Raw genomic sequence first — 17,293 nt, 5'->3', positions numbered from 1 at the left:
GGAAGGAAGCAGAGCGCGTCCCATGCTATGGAGAGCTGAGGGGCATGCTGAGGGGATTTGACCTGAATAGGAAATTCCCTTCTATCCCTAAATCTAGATATTGAGATAGTTTTGAGCAGGTTCCCATATATTCCAGAAATTGAGAAATTGATTCTGATAGAAACTCCTACAGATCGCACTTACACATTGCGTGTTGCACAAAACAGCTGCCCCTGAACCCACTGGTCAGAGAAGCTACGTTACAAAAAGCTGATCTATTATAGATGACCCTACAGTGCAGTTTTTGAAATTCATAGTTGTTAACAAAAAGTGATCCAGTCTTTCAGCCCTCCTTGGAAATATCCATGAATCAGTTATCTAAGGACTTATATTGTGATTTAATTTTAATTAATTAATTTATCTTCATTTAGACTACTGTGATTTTTGAGTGCCTGGTGAATTCTTAGTTATCCCTCACTCTGTTTAGACTAAACTCTTCAAGACAGGCAAGGTTTTTTCCTGTCCCTGATACCCAGAAGACTTATACACAGGCCTCAGAAATTTATAAGCCATACTTGAATTCAATATTAGATTTTTAAAAAATGACATTTTGAAATACTAGTAAAAGGGTTTACAAGAAAGAGTAATTTCTAGTCTTAGTTTTGTGTGTATGAATATATATAAATTTCTTTGTTGTAAATGTAGCTTGGCCCTTTGCTAATCAGTGCTGCACAAGAGAATTCACTGATACTACTGCTTGCTTACTGGTAGCATAAACATGTACTGCAGAGTCACAGCCTGGGTTTGTTTTTGTTTTGTTTTCTTCTTTGTCCTGACAGAAAGATTTCGGGATTTACTGCTTCTGCATTCAAATCAAGACACAGAGATTCTGCCCATCTTTCAGCAGAGGCGCTATCCCAAGTAAGTAAGATTGCCTTCTTGGGAGAAATAAAATCTTTATCTATTTGCAGCAAAGGAATTTGTAGCTCTGTGCATGCTTTTGCTGTGAGGTCCTAAGGCAGAGCTGTCAAGGAACCACACTTACGCTGAGCTCTGCAGTCTTTCAGCAGTGTCAGGAAGAAGCAGACATACTTTGCAAGCGTGCCCAGCTGTCGGGGGGAGGTGGTGGCAGAGTGCAGACATTTAGCTGCCTGGATCAGAGCCTGGTGGAGCTTTGTTTCACTTGACACTGTGTGTTGACACAGGCAGATGTTTTGTCAGGCTAATCCCTCTCTTGTCTTGTGGGATTCCATCATTTATGGTGACAGATTTCCTTGGATTTTAACAGTCTCTTCTCTGAAAGCCTACAAACACTTAAAAACTTTTTTTTTTTTTTTTTTTTCCTGCCACTTTTAAGGATAAACATGCAAGCAATCCAAAAGAACAGTGTTGTGTGTTTAGGAGTTCTTAGATGGTGTAATCGTAATGAGTATCATGGACTAAATTTATTCTTTTTCTAAATTCACATGCCTGAATGAAACAAGAGATGCTGCTTGTTGTTGTATTGGTTAAAAGAAACAGTGACTTTCAACTAAGTCTTGCAAAGAGGCAGTGAAGGGAAATGAAGAAGAGAGTCTCTTTGCAGTAACTTTGGCCAGACTGAGTGATGGAAGGAAGATAGCATGGGAGGAAAAGAGGGAGTAAAAGAAATGTTTGGAGACAATCCAGCAACAACAATCAAAATCAGTGAAATTGTTTATTTTAATCATTATTGTTAACTGATTCCTGAAATGCATGAAAGGCCAGTGGAGTTATTTGTTAAATATAGCTCCTAAAATCCTATAACTTCTTTTTTCTTTTAAAAGCATGCAGCAAATAAAGGAGCTGAGTGCTGAAAACCAGTTACCTCTTCACTGTAAATATTTGAGGATAAAAGCACTCAAGGGTGAATCCTGATTCTGAAGATGGTGAAACTCTTCCACTGACTTCAAGGGAGACAGGATTTTATCCCCCTGGTTTTAGTGCTTGCATTATCTATTGTCATTCTTTTTCTGGAATACCATTCAGGTCTAATATATGTCACTCCCAGAGATACCTTAAGTTGATAGACTGCTCTGCTTGTTTTGCTACGACTTCCATTTACTACAACTTCCATTTACTACCTTGGTCCCTCACCCTTTGGAGCATGAAACAGTTATTTTTCCACAGTTGTAAAATGCTTTGCTTGGCTTAGATGTTTTCATGTATGGTATGGATGCTGTCAGACTGGTCTGAGAAACTGGTTTATTCTACCCGTCTGTATAAATCATTCCTAAGGTGTCTGACTTTAAATTTTTGCATACAATTTATTACTAGCATTGTTGGCTAGTATGGAGTATAGTAGTATTGTTAGATCTATGGGTGAATGAGTGTCTGTTGCCATCTGCTCATGGGATATTCCAGCTCCTTCAAGATCATACAACCAATATTGTGGTATGGAGCTGTTTGAAATTATGGTGGCTTTGTGTCACAAAGTGATGCCTGTTTTCAGCCACATTATTTGGCCAGATTGTGATTCCCTTAATAAAGAAAATCAGCCATACTTTGGCATCTAACTGAAAGAAAAGTTTGCATATAAGCCATATATAAGCAATAGATTTCTGTTTATATTATCATTAATTGGTGCAGATTTGCTTGCTTGCTACAGAAATTCATCGTTTATTATAGTTTATTTACAGGCTGGTTGGAGACTATTGACGTGTCCTAATTTCCCCAGGGGTTCTCTTGTAAGCGAAATCTTTGTGTTCAGCAAGGTAGAAAAACTGTTCATCTTCATAATATATGTTGTCTTACTCCCATTTCATTTTTTTCCCTCTGTATGCTCATTTTCATTAAAAGGTCAGTCAACAGAAATCAAGATAATGAACAGACTGATGTCATAAATCAGTGTTCCTTCATTGACTTCAGCTGAGCAATAGTCATTTGTACTACATAAGGAGCAAGGTCATTTTAACAAGGCCTTGTTGTGGGGCACAAGCTGGAGCTTGTAATGCTTAAGGACTTCCTAAGAATATGGAAGGTTAAAAATAAAAGGGAAATTGTAATAATGACCTAACTGAATAGTTTAGCAGGGCTTGGTAGGTAGAAAGGGCAAAAGTTTGTACGTATTTGGGAAATATATTCCTAAAGAAAGGACATGGGAAAGAAAGATAGATGTTCAGCATCTCTCAAGATATTCAGAGTTTTAGTAATAAAAGTTACAGGCAAAATGAGTAAACTGTAATCCATCAGTTTTTGAAAGAAGTAGAAACCTTGACTTTCTGGGCTGAATTATGTTCTTGTACATTTGCTATATTAAGATCTGATTGCCTTCCCACGGAACAGCAGGGTAGTTTAGGGTCCATGTTTGTTCTCAGAGAAAATGTCTATTCATCGGAATGGCTGGAAGTAGTTTCCTAGAATATGCATGCATATTGTTCTGGATTTGCTGGGTAAATGTGTCAAAGAAATATTCTTTGCAATCCTTGTTGATGTGGGAAGAAATCCCAGATCTTTTGATGGTTTGTGTTTGCCTGAGTTTATTTTGCTGGTCATGGCTTAACCAAAGAGCAAGTATGTGCTTTGGTACATAGGGCAGGTTATGGAGAAGCCTGAGCTTACTAAGCTTCAAGCTTGTAAAGCCACTGGGCACATCACAGTGCTTCCGTGACTTATCAGTATATGTCTCAAGTAGCGTGTCATCATGAGCGCCAGCCTATGGGCTTAGATGCAGCGCTACACCAGTACATCTGTATAGCATCATAGTATCATTCAGGTTGGAAAAGATCTCCAAGATCACCTCGTCCAGCAGTCAGCCTGGCCAGCAGTATGCTTTCTCTCACTTTTTATTATGAGCTTGCAGAGCAGAAGGAGCTCAGTATTGCCTTGTGCTTCATTCACATGACGATGGAACTGTGTAACTGTGTTGGGGGGAATTCAAATTATTGGGGAAAGGATAGGAAAGTATGTTCTCCCATAAATGCCTACACTAGCGTTTTTTACTGTAACATTCTGCACTTCATGTAGTCACAGGTTATTGAGCTAGGGGGACCAGTCTAATCCAGGCAAGTCTTTTCCATACCTCAAGTGACTGTCAGAGGACAAAATCAGACATCACTTGACCCCTCTCCCACCTCATCAGGAAACTGCCCTATCCACAGAGAGAAATGTTGGAGGACAAAATTGATCTCCTAACTGAATTGAAACCATCACCACATCCATGAGGATTCGCATTCCTGAAACTAAGAATAAACCTTCAGCTGTGGGCAGCCAAGCCGGCAGGGGCTCATAACAGCCTCTGAATAGTACCCGCCTGGGAAGAGCCTCGGCCTTTGAAACAAATTGCAGACATGCTTGCAGCTTGTTCCTTCATTCCCTCACCTCCATGAGCCTGCTGAAGCCCCTGAGGTGGACTACACCAACACAATCAGAGCTGTAAGCAAATTCAACTTGCTGCAATGAGTTTTCATTCCTGACCAGTTGCTTTGACACTGAGCATTAGGGCTCCTAAATCTCTTTAAAACATTTTAAAAATAGAGCTTAGAGCATTTTTACAGGAGTTTTCCTCAAGTTGGTATCAAGCTTATGCTTTTCTTGGTTGCCTGCTTAGGCCATGAGGTTCATACCATTTGTCATGTGAATTTACTCATAAAATGCCAGAACTGATGAAGTGCTGACACATGCTACAGGGTGTTGATCGTGACAAAGACGACATTGTTATGGTCATTAATAGCGCTGTAGGGTCCTGCATGTGGCAGTGAGTTTAGTGCCAGCAGTATGGGCCTAAGTCGCTGACTGGAACCAGGGTGATTTCCTCTCTGAGCTCCAGGGGAGATCGCATGGTGGCCTTGACCACTACCCTGCAGATGGGCCTGGTATGTCAAACTGGACAAAAAGAGACAGAATGGTAAGGGAAATGTTAAGTGTGAGAGTGAGGAATTAGTTCGGTAGGTTAAAAAAGCAGGAGAGAGGCTGACTCTACACGAAACTCTGCTTGTTGCCCAGAGAGGTTGTGGATGCCCCATCCCTCAAGGTGTTCAAGGCAAGGTTGGGTGAGGCTCTGGGCAACCTGGGCCTGGTTCCTGGGCATCCCTGCCCGTGGCAGGGGGCGTTTGAACTGGATGACTGTCAAGGTCCCTTCCAACCCAAACCATTCTGTGATTCTGTGACTGTGATTGTGAAGAATGGGCCAGAAACCCTGATGGTGTTACAGCTCTAATGCAAATTTCTCAGTATGCAAGAAACTTGAGGGTGCAGCTGCACTTTATACTTTCAAGATACTACTGAAATCCTCAAGTATGTGTGTGTTTTTTAGAGGGATTATTTGCTTTTTTTTTTTTTTTTTCCCTCAGAAATATTTGCAGTCTTCATTCTTATCTTCTGTGGGCTTGGTGGAAAAGTTCTCGGATGATTCACAGATTTTAAGAACAGACGGAACTGTTATATTCTAGCTAATTTGAGTTCCCTTCTTAACATAAACCATAGAGCATTACCCTATAATCCCTGCAGCAAGCTTCTGGTTCAACCAGAGCATTAATTTAGAAAGACATCCAATCCTTAAATTGAGACATTAAAAACTGAAAATTTGCAAACCTCTAGATCTGCTTGCTTCAATTGTTAATTATTTGATATATGTATAGAATGAATTTCCTTAGCTTCAGTTTCCAATCTCTGTTATTTAATTCTATCATTTTCTGCTAAGTAAAGGAGTTCTATACCATCTGCAGTGACACCTCCATTAAAATGGTTAGAGATCATTTAAAAACATATCTTAATATATCTGACATATCATATGTCAGACATATTAAATAGATAAAACTTTATTACAGGGCAGGATTTACTTAAAAGGTCTCTAATAATTTGTGTTCTCTTTTTAAAACTTGTAGATTCTCTCTCTCTCAACATGGAGAAGAATTAAGAAAGTATTTTGGTGACTGTTTCCTTAATGTTTGTATACAGAAATAGCAGCACTTCTTTGTAGTCAGAGAGACTATGTAAGTTTCATATTATCTTATTATTTATATTTAAATGGAATGACAAGGTGTTGAACTTTGGAGAAAAAAAATGAACTTAGAATGTAGCAGGTGTAATAGAATCTTCCAAATACATTTGCTTTCCATCTTTTGTAAGCTTACAAACCTTTCTTTGGCATATATTCTTGGTAAATTAAAATAGACTTTGTGTGTGTGTAGCAAAGTGCTGGTCATTTTCATGTCACAAAGCCCAGAAAATCCAGGATCCTTGTTTCTATATATATGTCTGCTTAAATATATATTTTGAAGGTCATCTTTGAAAAGCTGCTGAAATTTTTAGCTCAAACAGAGCCAAATCATGTTATTCAATTCTCGTCATGGAGTAGTCTAGACAAATAGGCGGCAGAAAGTTAGTGCCCTTAACTGTTTGTGCCATCTGGTCCCCAGTTGCTACTCATTTTAATGATAATGGATCTATGATGGATCCATGCCAATTTACTACAGCTTGAGAGCCAAGCCAAGAAGCTTATGATATTTCATAAATAATAGCCCAGGAATAAATCTTGTATCTTATTTGTAACTGTCTTAAGAGTGTTTTAGAGAGAAAATTAATTTGTGTGTAATCAGAAAAAGCAGTGGGTTCTGGCATGCAGCTCCTGGAAGCTACGATGCACAAACGTATCACATCCATGGAGATTCCTTCTGTAGCCCAGATTTAAGCATGCACAGGAGTAGCTAGCAGGATCATGGCACAGAAACCCAGTTCAGTTCACATTAGAAGCAAAGGCAAAGTCTTCTTTGACATTCAGCAAGGGGAAGAATCATGACCTGGCAAAGAGGCTTATAATTTTAAAAAGAGGGGAAGAACTTTAATGGAGTCTTTTTCTATAAAAGTCTTTCTTTGAAGCACTTTACAAAAGATGTTCTCTATTGTTACAGAAGGGAAACTGAGGCGAGGTAACAACTGATGTATGTTACCAGTGTCACCCAGGACCAGCTCTCCTGGGGATGAGGACAGAAATAGAAATCAGGTCATCTACAGTCTTTTCAGTTTTGTGCAATTGGTTCTTTCATCTAAAATAACATCCATCCTGTTTTCCGCTGCAAAAACACGTGGCCTGCCCACATTCCTGAAATCAAATGGGAAGGTGCCAAGCGAAGGAGCCATTTGCCCACACAAGCACTTCAGCGCTTTGTGTACTGTTGTACATTAAGCATGAAAATTACTGTTTTTTAAGTGCTCCAAGATTTATTTCAAAATGAAGCTATCTCGCCAGCAGCACTGAGTCCTCAGAAAAGGTGATTCTTGGGGAACTCAGAGCATTTTGATTACTAGCTAAAAAAGAGATTCTTGATTAAGTAATCTGCAGTGTCATTTAAAAGAAACTCAAGTTGTTTATAGAGAGAAATGTTTTGGGATGATTTTAATGCTTTGTGTCTTTCCTTTCCTTTCCTTTCCTTTCCTTTCCTTTCCTTTCCTTTCCTTTCCTTTCCTTTCCTTTCCTTTCCTTTCCTTTCCTTTCCTTTCCTTTCCTTTCCTTTCCTTTCCTTTCCTTTCCTTTCCTTTCCTTTCCTTTCCTTTCCTTTCCTTTCCTTTCCTTTCCTTTCCTTTCCTTTCCTTTCCTTTCCTTTCCTTTCCTTTCCTTTCCTTTCCTTTCCTTTCCTTTCCTTTCCTTTCCTTTCCCTTCTTTTCTTCTTCTTTTCTTCTTCTCTCTTTTTTTTTTTTTTTTTTTTTTAAATATTACTTGCAGTGGTAAGTTATCCTGTAGAGTTTGCAATCTAGTGCTGGGTTGAGCTGCATGACAATAAAGCATTCAGTATAGGAAAAGGGCATTTTCCTGTCATTTGGAATTTTTACCAAATGGCAAGAACAACAATGGCAGTAGAGTAAAGGCTGGTAGCTTTTTATAAAAACAACAATCATGTGATAGGGCTAATCATGTCAATAAAAACACAAGTATTGGCTCTGGATTTTGGTTAAACCATAAATAAGATAGAAGGAAAGAGTACAGTAATTCATTCTGTACACTGCATTTTTGGGCTCTGATCCTACAAAGACTTGTGTGGATATATCCACATAATATCAAGCAAGGCCAACTCAGTATCTTGAAATATTTAAAATGGCACATTAAACTCAAATGTGGGTCATAAATTCCTTGAGACAGAGGCTGTATTTGTTTATAGTACCAGTACAATGCCCCAGTAACTTCTAGTGCAAAATAAAGACACTTTTGTTCTGTTTCCAAAGGCCTTGAGTTCAAGTACTGGCAATGTGGATTGAACGGGTCCCCTTAAAGTCAAGGGGGATTTTGCTGCTAACTTCAGCAGAGCCCAGACTTCACCTGAAATTGAAGAAACTTTGAAGAAACAAGTACAAATATTTCAGATGTAGAGGGATGTGGGCAAAACCCCATGTCTTCTGGGAGTTTTCTGCAGGAACATACATGCAAAATTGAAGCTCTGTGTGCATATATATATTCTCTTTTAAGCACCAAGCAATCTACAATTCAAGTTCAACTTAGCTCTGTTTATCATAGCATAGCTATGGCTCATTAGCAGTCATGAACTGTTTTATGCAAAACATTGCAATGCTCCCAGTTGAGAAGGGAAAGGGCTGGCTGAAAATAAAAGATTCCTAAACCTTTCAAAATATTTAGGAGGTGAAATCATTACTTTGTTCAAAGTGAATGGTATAAGACAGAACATTGCAGCTGGTTTTCATTTTGCTATTTGGGAGCATGAGCACGGTTCTTGATAAAGCCTGTTGATTTAATTAATATATACCTGCCTACTACTGAGCAGCAATGTGAGACTGTGGGGAATTATCTGTCACCAGATGTCTCAAAGGATGTTTTTTTTAAAACAGCTTGAACAGAAGTTATAGTAATTTGATGCAGAAATTATTAGTGATGTTCTTTGATTCATTATGCAAGAGAGAGTTACAATGATCCCTTCTGGCCTTATATCTAGTTTTATCATAGTTTTAAAAATAATGGATTATAATAGTTGAAAAAAGAGTTTCACAATTACCATAGTTACAGAGGTCCAAGCACCAGGCTCTTCAGAGCAAAAATAAAGTGCTAACAAATCATGGTTGTTGACAACAGTGACTTCCTCCTTAAGTCTATGAACAAAAGGGAACTGCTTCATTCATTCAAACCTATACACCTACCTGCACATTAGCAATTTAATTTTTGGCCCTGGGCTTTCATTGGGGGACCCCTGAAACTGTTTTTTGTCACAGAACCTGTCAATGGAGCCAGCATCTTTTGTTGGTGTTTTGTTAGTAAGTCCTGCTGAAAAAAAGAAAAGAAAGATGTGAATTGCAGTTATAACAAAGGAGACAATGGACAATATTGTGCTCCTAAACATGTGGAAAAAATTGGGAGGGGAAAAGGAGTTGCCTAGCATGTCTTCCTTTATATTTCATATAAGACATAAACAAAAACTGTATTTCTTGGTCTCTAAGGAGGACAGAAATCTAGCAACACTCATTGCTGTTCTGGCTCTCGCCCAAACAAGGTTTGAAGAAGCAGGAAAGCTGTTAGATCAGCATCTCAACTGTACTTCCTCAAGACATTAATACCTCAGAAAGCAGCATATACTAGGGCTGCCCCTGGGGTAGCCGAGCAAGTATAAGCTCTGTCTAGGAGGAGAGAGGAGCACAAACCGTCAAGCCAAAGGAGGCAGTTAAGCTGGTCTATTTTTGCATAAAGTGGGCAACCATGGTCTCTTCGTTTTAGGTTAGAAATGAGGAGATGTTTCTTCTCAGAAAGAGCAGTCAGGCATTGGAACAGGTTGCCCAGGGAATTGGTGGAATAACCGTCCCTGGGGGTGGTCAAGGAAAGGTTAGACATGGTGCATGGGGATGGTTGGACCAGATGATCTTGAAGGTCTCTTCCAAACTTAATGATTCTATGATTCTTATCAGGACGTGAGCCTAGATTTCAGTTCTAGCAACCTTTTGTCAGGCAGCACTGACAGAGTGGCTCAATTCCGAGTGCCAGGCTCTTTTATGTATGAGACACACTTCACGTTTCTTTTTCAGGCAGTAAGTCAGGCTTTAAGCTCTTGGTATTAATCAAGATCAGAGAGAGGCCCATGTTGATCTCACAGCCATCCAGCCATCCCTTATCTCGTCTGAGATATGAATAGGAGCTCTGGGCTGTGGGATACCAACTGGACCACCCTACATTGAATATCTCCAAGTAGACTTATAGGCTTCATGGAGGAACATGTCTCAGCACCTAGGCTAGAACTTAGCTCAGAATTAGCTTTCAAGTCTTAAAAACTGGCAGTAGTAGAGAATCCATCTTGTCCAATAGTGTTATTGCAGTAGTCAGTTATCCTTAATCATGGGGACAGGCGTTGGCTCCTGGGAGATGGTGACCTGTAGGCCTGTCTTGCCCCAAGGAAAATCCTTCTACATCCACAGTTTGTAAGACCCACAAGTCATTTAGCACAGCCAGACAGTCAGCAGCTGGAAAACGTTGTTAGCAGCTGCAGAGCAGGAATGGCCTGTGATATTAGCTGCCAAATCCGTTCTGAGTGTTGCCTAATCAGCTAGCTGAGGCTGCTCACGAGCAGAATTGGAGACGAAAGTAGATAAGTCTTAACACAAAGGATGCTTGAATAGAAGATTTGTACAGAGTTATTGCATGGGGAGGATAAATTGGGTGATATTCAGAGTTTCTGGTGGTTGTTTTTAATGGAAAAAATTTGTGGGTTGTAGATTTGACAGAAAATTACTAGTGTAAGTATCTGCACTTGAAGTGAGACATTACATGTACGGAGTGAGGTGCCTAGCAATGCTTTTCCCTCGGTATCATGAATGTAATGACATTTTTGCTCCCCTCAAAGCAATAGCAGAAGCTGTGTTATAGTCACCGGCTGGAAAGAAGAGATACTAAAATCATTTGCTTTAGAGCCTAATGGCTTTCATGTAGCACTTTCTTTATGACTTAATTATCCATTGCTGTCAAGGTGTCTGTAGTACAAGGTTTAAATTAAGTTTGTGCATGGTAAAAACTCATTTAGAACCAAACTCTGCAAGGAGCTTTCGTCACTCCTCTGGGATCTTGTAGCTGGCAAAATTGCTGCATGCTCCAAAAAACAAAACAAAACAAAAAAACAGCAACAACAAAGAAAACACAATACGAGTAAGGTCAGTGCTCCTACCCCAACTCTAGTTTATCAGTTTGAGACTGTAAGCTGTCCTACAACCTGTACAGCGTAAGTGTTCCTTCTGTGTGTCCTCTGTGGTTCAGAAAATACTCAAGTTCCTAAAGCCAACTATCTCAGCACTCACAAGACTGGGCTCTTGCTTACCTCTGCATGGTGCCTCACGATGTTACCTAATGATATTATAGCTTTGTATTTCCCTTCACTGTTACTATATCTTTAAGGCATGAGATACCTTTAAAATGTATTAATGTTGGTGGTTTCTAAGATTGGAATGTTTAAGATACAATTACTTCCTCTTTTAGATAAATCACCATATATTGAATCTCTTAACCATACCGCTATCCCATTTCTAAACCGGTTCTGAAATCCTTTAAATATGGTACATTGTTCTTTTTGCCTGGATAAGTGAATCTTCCTGAATGGTATTTGAAATGAGTCCATTTATTTCTAGGGTTTTCTGCAAAATAAGTATTTGCATCCCTACAAAAACCTCAAAAGATTTTGAAAGCTATTAGTAGTTTATTTTTTGTACCATAGTATGCCATTTTAACTGGGATGAGGCACATTGTACATGGAATTAACTTGTGAAAGCATCATAAACCTTGAATTCTGGGCATTTGGGCACGGTGAAGATGAAACTCTGTCTTTGTCTTTGCAAAGTTTTCAAAAGAAGCAGTAGTAGGATTTCAGTTCATCACTGCATCAGCAAGAGTTTGAAGTGTGTTGGACAAAGACCCCTCACTTTGCTCAAATCTAGGAAACTGGCATTTCATTCAAGCTGGTATAACATAAAATCTGGGATAGTTGTGAACTGAACTCAAGCTTTCCATAAAATTTGAGTATAATCTGCAAGAAAGACTACAAAGTACCGAAATCCATTAGGTAAGGTGTTTCAGTAGGAAATTGAGTGGCTGTGCCAGCATTTCTGAGTGGAAAGGGCAGGCACTGCAGTCCTGAAGGATCTCAGCAGATCTGTAGTGTAAAAGTCACTGGTTACATATTTTGGTTATGTTCAAGTGAAATGCTATGCAGCTTTCCCTTCAGAAACAGCAAACTTTCTCTGAAGGACAATCACTACATGCCAGCTTCTCTGTCAGCCCTGTTTTGTTTCAAGGAGAAGACATGAAATTTTGCTTCAGCTCACATGAGTCAAACCTGCTGGTGAACCTAAGAAAAAGAAAAAAAGCTCTGTAATTAGAGTTTGATGTCTGAACGCCTTGGAAGGGAGCAGACTGATGTTGAATATTGTGGATATTGAGTCTGAGTGAGAGGAGGGTGGGAGGGGAGGGAAAGACAGATGCAGCTTTCTGTTTTGCACACAGTCCACACATTACATGGAGAAAGATACCTTAATTCAAATGAACAGGTTTACCTTGTGGGATCAGCACAGCAGAATTTAATGAGCTTGTTCAGCTTTACAACACTCTAATTGTAATGAGAGCCTCTGGGCGCTTTGGTGACAGGCAAGTGATGCTGGTATTGACTGACAACTTGAGCTCCTTCTGTCCTCTGCTGGAGAGGAGGGTTTAAGGAATGTCTGGCTAATTTATTTGCTGATCGCTGTGTTCCCAGGAGAAAACAGGCTGAGTTTGGTGTCTTCAAGGCTTCTTTGGCCCATGGTGCCATTAGCATGCACTTGAGCATCTCATTCCAAGCTGTAACTGCAGCAGAAGGGCTGTCCCCTGGGGCTCAGTCCCTGCTTCCCTCTTTCAGAGTCAGCAGAAACAGCACTCCTGAGGTGGGGAAAACTGGCTTTTACTGCCCCATCCACAGCAGCATTTTTCTGCCCGAATGTTGTTTTTTTTTTTTTTTTAACTCTGCATTTTGCATTCATATTATTAGATGAAAGGATCTAGCTTTGCAGAGGTATTGGTGATGAACTTTTCTTTGTCTTGGTGCAGAATTGCACTATAGTTAAGGAATCCACGCTAACGCATCTGTGCAAATGGTGTTTATAAAAAATTGGGCTGGCTTTCTGAAGTCATTTGATAGCAAAATAGAGCAGGTTGGCTGCAAGCAACTCTAAAGAGCATCACTGGAGTTTAAGAAATCAGTTTATCTCTTTGTTGCCTATTGCCAGCTGTACCTGGTCAGATGAACCCCCCTCACTGTATTAACTTAGTCTGTTGTTAATTATTTGACCCTGCCCTGAAATTCTGGCACCAGTGAATAACATCTGGACCACATAGAAATATTATGGCAATTAAGAGACAATTAAATTTGACTTGTTTCCCTCTGTCCATCCATCCATCTTATGATGTCCAAGGAGAAGACTCGTGCTTGAAATAATTAATGTGTGTCTAAATATTAGAAGTGTGTCTTGTCTTTGCTGAGGCTAGGATCTGTTTTTCTCTGCCCTGAAGTTTCCTTAGAGGATCAAAACTCAAGGGACATTGCACTATAAAACATACTCAGAGAAAAAAAAAAAGAAAAAAACGTCAAAAGCATTCCTAAACTATTTATGGTTTCATTATCATTAGGTCATCGGTGGTAAAAACAAACAAACAAACAAAATCAACAGAACAACAACAAAAAAAACACTGTTCAGTCAAGTAAGTATTTGAACACTGCCAACTAAGGTTAACCAAACTGATGAAATAGAATTAACAAAGAAATTACAGGGCTGGTGCCTTTATCTACAGTCATCTTTACCCTCTCTTGTTTGGCTTGGCAAGAGTTCTTCAATGATTGGAAGCTATCACTTAGCCTTATTTAAAATGTATCTGAGAGGTCTGCAGATAAAAGCCATCAGTTACATGACAAAATAGAACAATGACTCTCTAGAAACACTCTACTTGTCCTTCCTTCCCTTTTGTATATTCTGTATATACTGCCATCTGTATATTGATTGGGTTTATGACCACCATTATAAATGTATCCATAGGCCCGACAGCCTTTTAATGAAGTGATGGTCACTGCTGTGTTTGAGAAATCTAATTATTCCTCTGTGACAGGTAGATGCTGTCACGCAGTACCAAACTGACATGCCCAACTTCTCCTGAGGAAGGCATAGCAGAGAGCAGGTTTGATCTGAGGTCTTTCAGTCCCAGAACATCACCTGAGCTGCTGTATTCATCCGTCCTCTTTTTACTTTACAGTTTGTTAAATGTACAGTTGAAGGAACCCTGCAGCAGAAAGAAAGTAAATGGTATGTGGAACACCTAAAACTCTGCAGCTGATGGATATAGAATGAGATCTTGAAAAAATGAGGTTTGGTAGATGCACAGAACCCACAGCATTGGTATTTCATCCATTGTGTACTGCCCATGTCCTTCTGTAGTTAATTACAAATATAAGTACCATAGCAGCAAGACTAGTAAAAAGTAGATAGCATGAGTGTAGTATAGACTATATAGTCTATATTTGCTTAATAATATCTCTTTCAGCCCTGCAGAACTAAATCCCAGTGTCATAGAATTCAGTGTTATTTTTGCCACTTCTTTGTCCTGTAATCAGACTTTTTTTTTATATAAGAAAGAATTATTTAGCAAAATATTGAATTCTGCACAGTATATTCAAATGAAAAATGAAAAAATGAAAAAGTCAGCCGCTGGCAGGTGGCAGCCAGTGAAGAATTCTCACACAGACAGTTTTAAATGGAGTAAGGTATCAGATATGTAGCAATTCATCTTGGGACCTGTTGTTTTCAATATATTAAGTAATGAATGACAAGGAGGGAAATGTAAACATCAAGTTAATTAAATCCTCCAATGATATTGAGCCAGGGAGGATAGTATATTTCAGAGCAGATGGATTGAAGTTTCTAGATGATTTGGGAAATTTCAGGGGTGAAAGAAAAGTAAGATGAGTCAAAATAGGCAGAAATTTCAGTTCACCAAGAGACAATTTATCATAATTGAAGCAGAAACAGTGACTTGGGGGAAAAAAATGTTAGAATCGTATTTAGCACTTTGTAGCAGCCTTTTGTCTGCATGTATCAGAGTATTTAACCTATTAAATTAAGCTTTTGAAGTGGGAATCTGAGCAAGTGTTACTACCTTGGTACAGCAGAAGGAAGAGCATGGCTGAGGAATTGAATGGAGTTCTGGAAAGGAGGGTGGATCAGGGAGATGGGACTAAAAGGCAGGAGGACTTCTCTTCCTCTCAGACTGATCAAAACTGTCATTTGAGGTCAGGCCTGGGGCACTGTCTTGTGATCTGCATTTCACAATGACAGAGAACATGACAGGGATCCGCGCAGCCAGCACGGAGCTGCAGGACACTGATTTTATGCAAGAAATCTCACAAGTCAGATTTCCCATGTGCCCCTAGAGCGACAAGACCAGGCACACACACACTGTAGTTTCTCTGTGCATTCATGGAGCAACTTCACAGTGCCTTATCAGTAGGAACTGGTATCAGGCCTACAGAAAAAGCCCCAGGGTGCCTTCGTCTTGGACCCTGAATCTGTGCCAGATATGTTCTGCAGTGACATCCAGCCTCTGTTCTCCTCGCTGCCTTCTAGCTACTGTGCCCTATAGCAATGCTTCGCACCCAGTGGGTTGCAACCCTCAGGATATTTGTGAAAAGTAAAGGTGGGAAAGGTTATGAGAAGAATTTCGTTATTTGAAGTGCCTGGTGTGAACTTAAACACTCGTTCCCTCTCCATCTCTTGCAAAGTCTTTTGCTCGTCTGTCTTGTTCGGGGTCACCTATTCTCTTTCAGCTTCTTAAAACTCACAGAAATGCTAAAAATAAGATTCTCTCTGTTATCATGGATATTCTTACAGTACACAGAAAGAGAAGAGCATGAAGGAATTTTAAAATTGAAGGGATTAAAAGTTCTTTGTTTTGAATAACCTAAGAGACCAGAGGGCTGTACAGAGTTATCTTTGTATGTCTAGAAAGGTAATAATAATGACACTACCACCTATGAATAATGATGCTATTATATAGAGTCTTGGCAGGACTGAAATTGGAACACTGCAGACAATAATGGGCCATTCACTTTAAATACAGAACTCGAAATAAGAAGTTGGAGCATATTCAGAGGAAAACAATGAAGAGGTCAAGATGTTCAGGGCTGGCTTGAGCTCATCTATGATGTAATGCAGTATATTCTCTGGTAGCTTGATAAGCTTCTGCTTGTGAGTTTGTATGGACAATCATCTTTAGGCTTATATTGACTTCAGAAATTCTTTCTCCAAACTGAGTGATCTCATCCTTAATCTGACATTTTACTGCAACTGTTTGTGGTTCCCTCTAGCTTTCAGCAGGTGTTCTTTCTTTCCATTTTTGCTTTGCAAGTTTTCTCTAGCCCTTTCCAGATAAGAGGCTGCCCATCTAAGGAAATGAGCTTCTCTGACCATCAGTGAACATCTGGAAGCCATTTGGAGTTGCCTTTCCATTATCTTGCAGACCTCAGTTCTCAACCGTGAGGGCAATATTTGGAGATTTTCTCTGTGGGCTTCCTGACAGCTAAGTTCAAGCAGAGATGTTTTACAGACCCCCAAACCAGTGCTTATTTGCTTCATGTAGCTGCACTGAAGGAAACCTACCCCTATAGACACATACATTAACAATCCTGTATAGGATGTGAGGCTCATGGAGAGCATTGTTCCTTAAAGAATGTGGTTATGAGAAACATGTCCTTGCAAAGAGAGTTTTCCAGAGAAAATATGGGCTTGTGTCTGCACTAAATTACTTTGCTTACACAATGTACACCCAAAGGCAGAAAAGAGTCAACACTGTGACATGGCAATTTTTTCACGTGGATCTGTCACACTCTATATTGTGTATTCTGCTCAGGTTTACTCTGTATTGAGGATCCAATTTTATTCCAGGATTGACTATTTCATTTAAATTGCAGGATTTGTTGTGTGATTTATCCTTTTTCTTCCTTTCTTCCTTTCTTCCTTTTTTTCTTTCTGCTTATTCCCACTTTTAATTCTTCATTTCTACTTAATGTAGTCCAGAGCCAGAACAAGCTGCGTTTGGAATGGATTGTGGAGTTCCTGGACTTTGTCTTCAGATGGATTTGCTACCAACTGTGTCTTCTGGCACACCAGTCAGCTTCTTCTCTCCTCCCTTTTTGTTTCTCCAGCTATCTAGCCAGGCTTTTAATTTCTTCACTTGTCATCCTTAAGATTTGCCAGCAGGTACCAACTTTTCTTTCCCCATCCCCTAAGATGTATTAGAGCTTTTTTGGGAAAGCCTACTTGCAGTGTGGATGTCTTGTTAGAGTGTTCTGCTGTTTCCCCC

The 17,293-nt window shown here is 39.6% G+C and overlaps 1 protein-coding gene across 1 annotated transcript in view; it reads left to right on the top strand.

Annotated features, from left to right (window-relative positions):
• NOX4 (NADPH oxidase 4) overlaps nt 1–17,293 on the top strand; it is a gene marked incomplete at both ends in the record, with an annotated part of 107,809 nt that overhangs the window by 71,309 nt on the left and 19,207 nt on the right. The window contains one exon of the mRNA XM_084306601.1: nt 819–900. Coding sequence (XP_084162727.1) covers nt 819–900 — 82 coding nt within the window. The remainder of the gene's footprint in view (nt 1–818; nt 901–17,293) is intronic.

This window comes from Netta rufina, assembly GCF_964035555.1.
Source record: "Netta rufina genome assembly, chromosome: 1".
Classification (NCBI taxonomy): Eukaryota; Metazoa; Chordata; class Aves; order Anseriformes; family Anatidae; genus Netta; species Netta rufina.
Note: the sequence above shows the minus strand (reverse complement) of the source record. Positions and strands in the feature narration are given on the sequence as shown.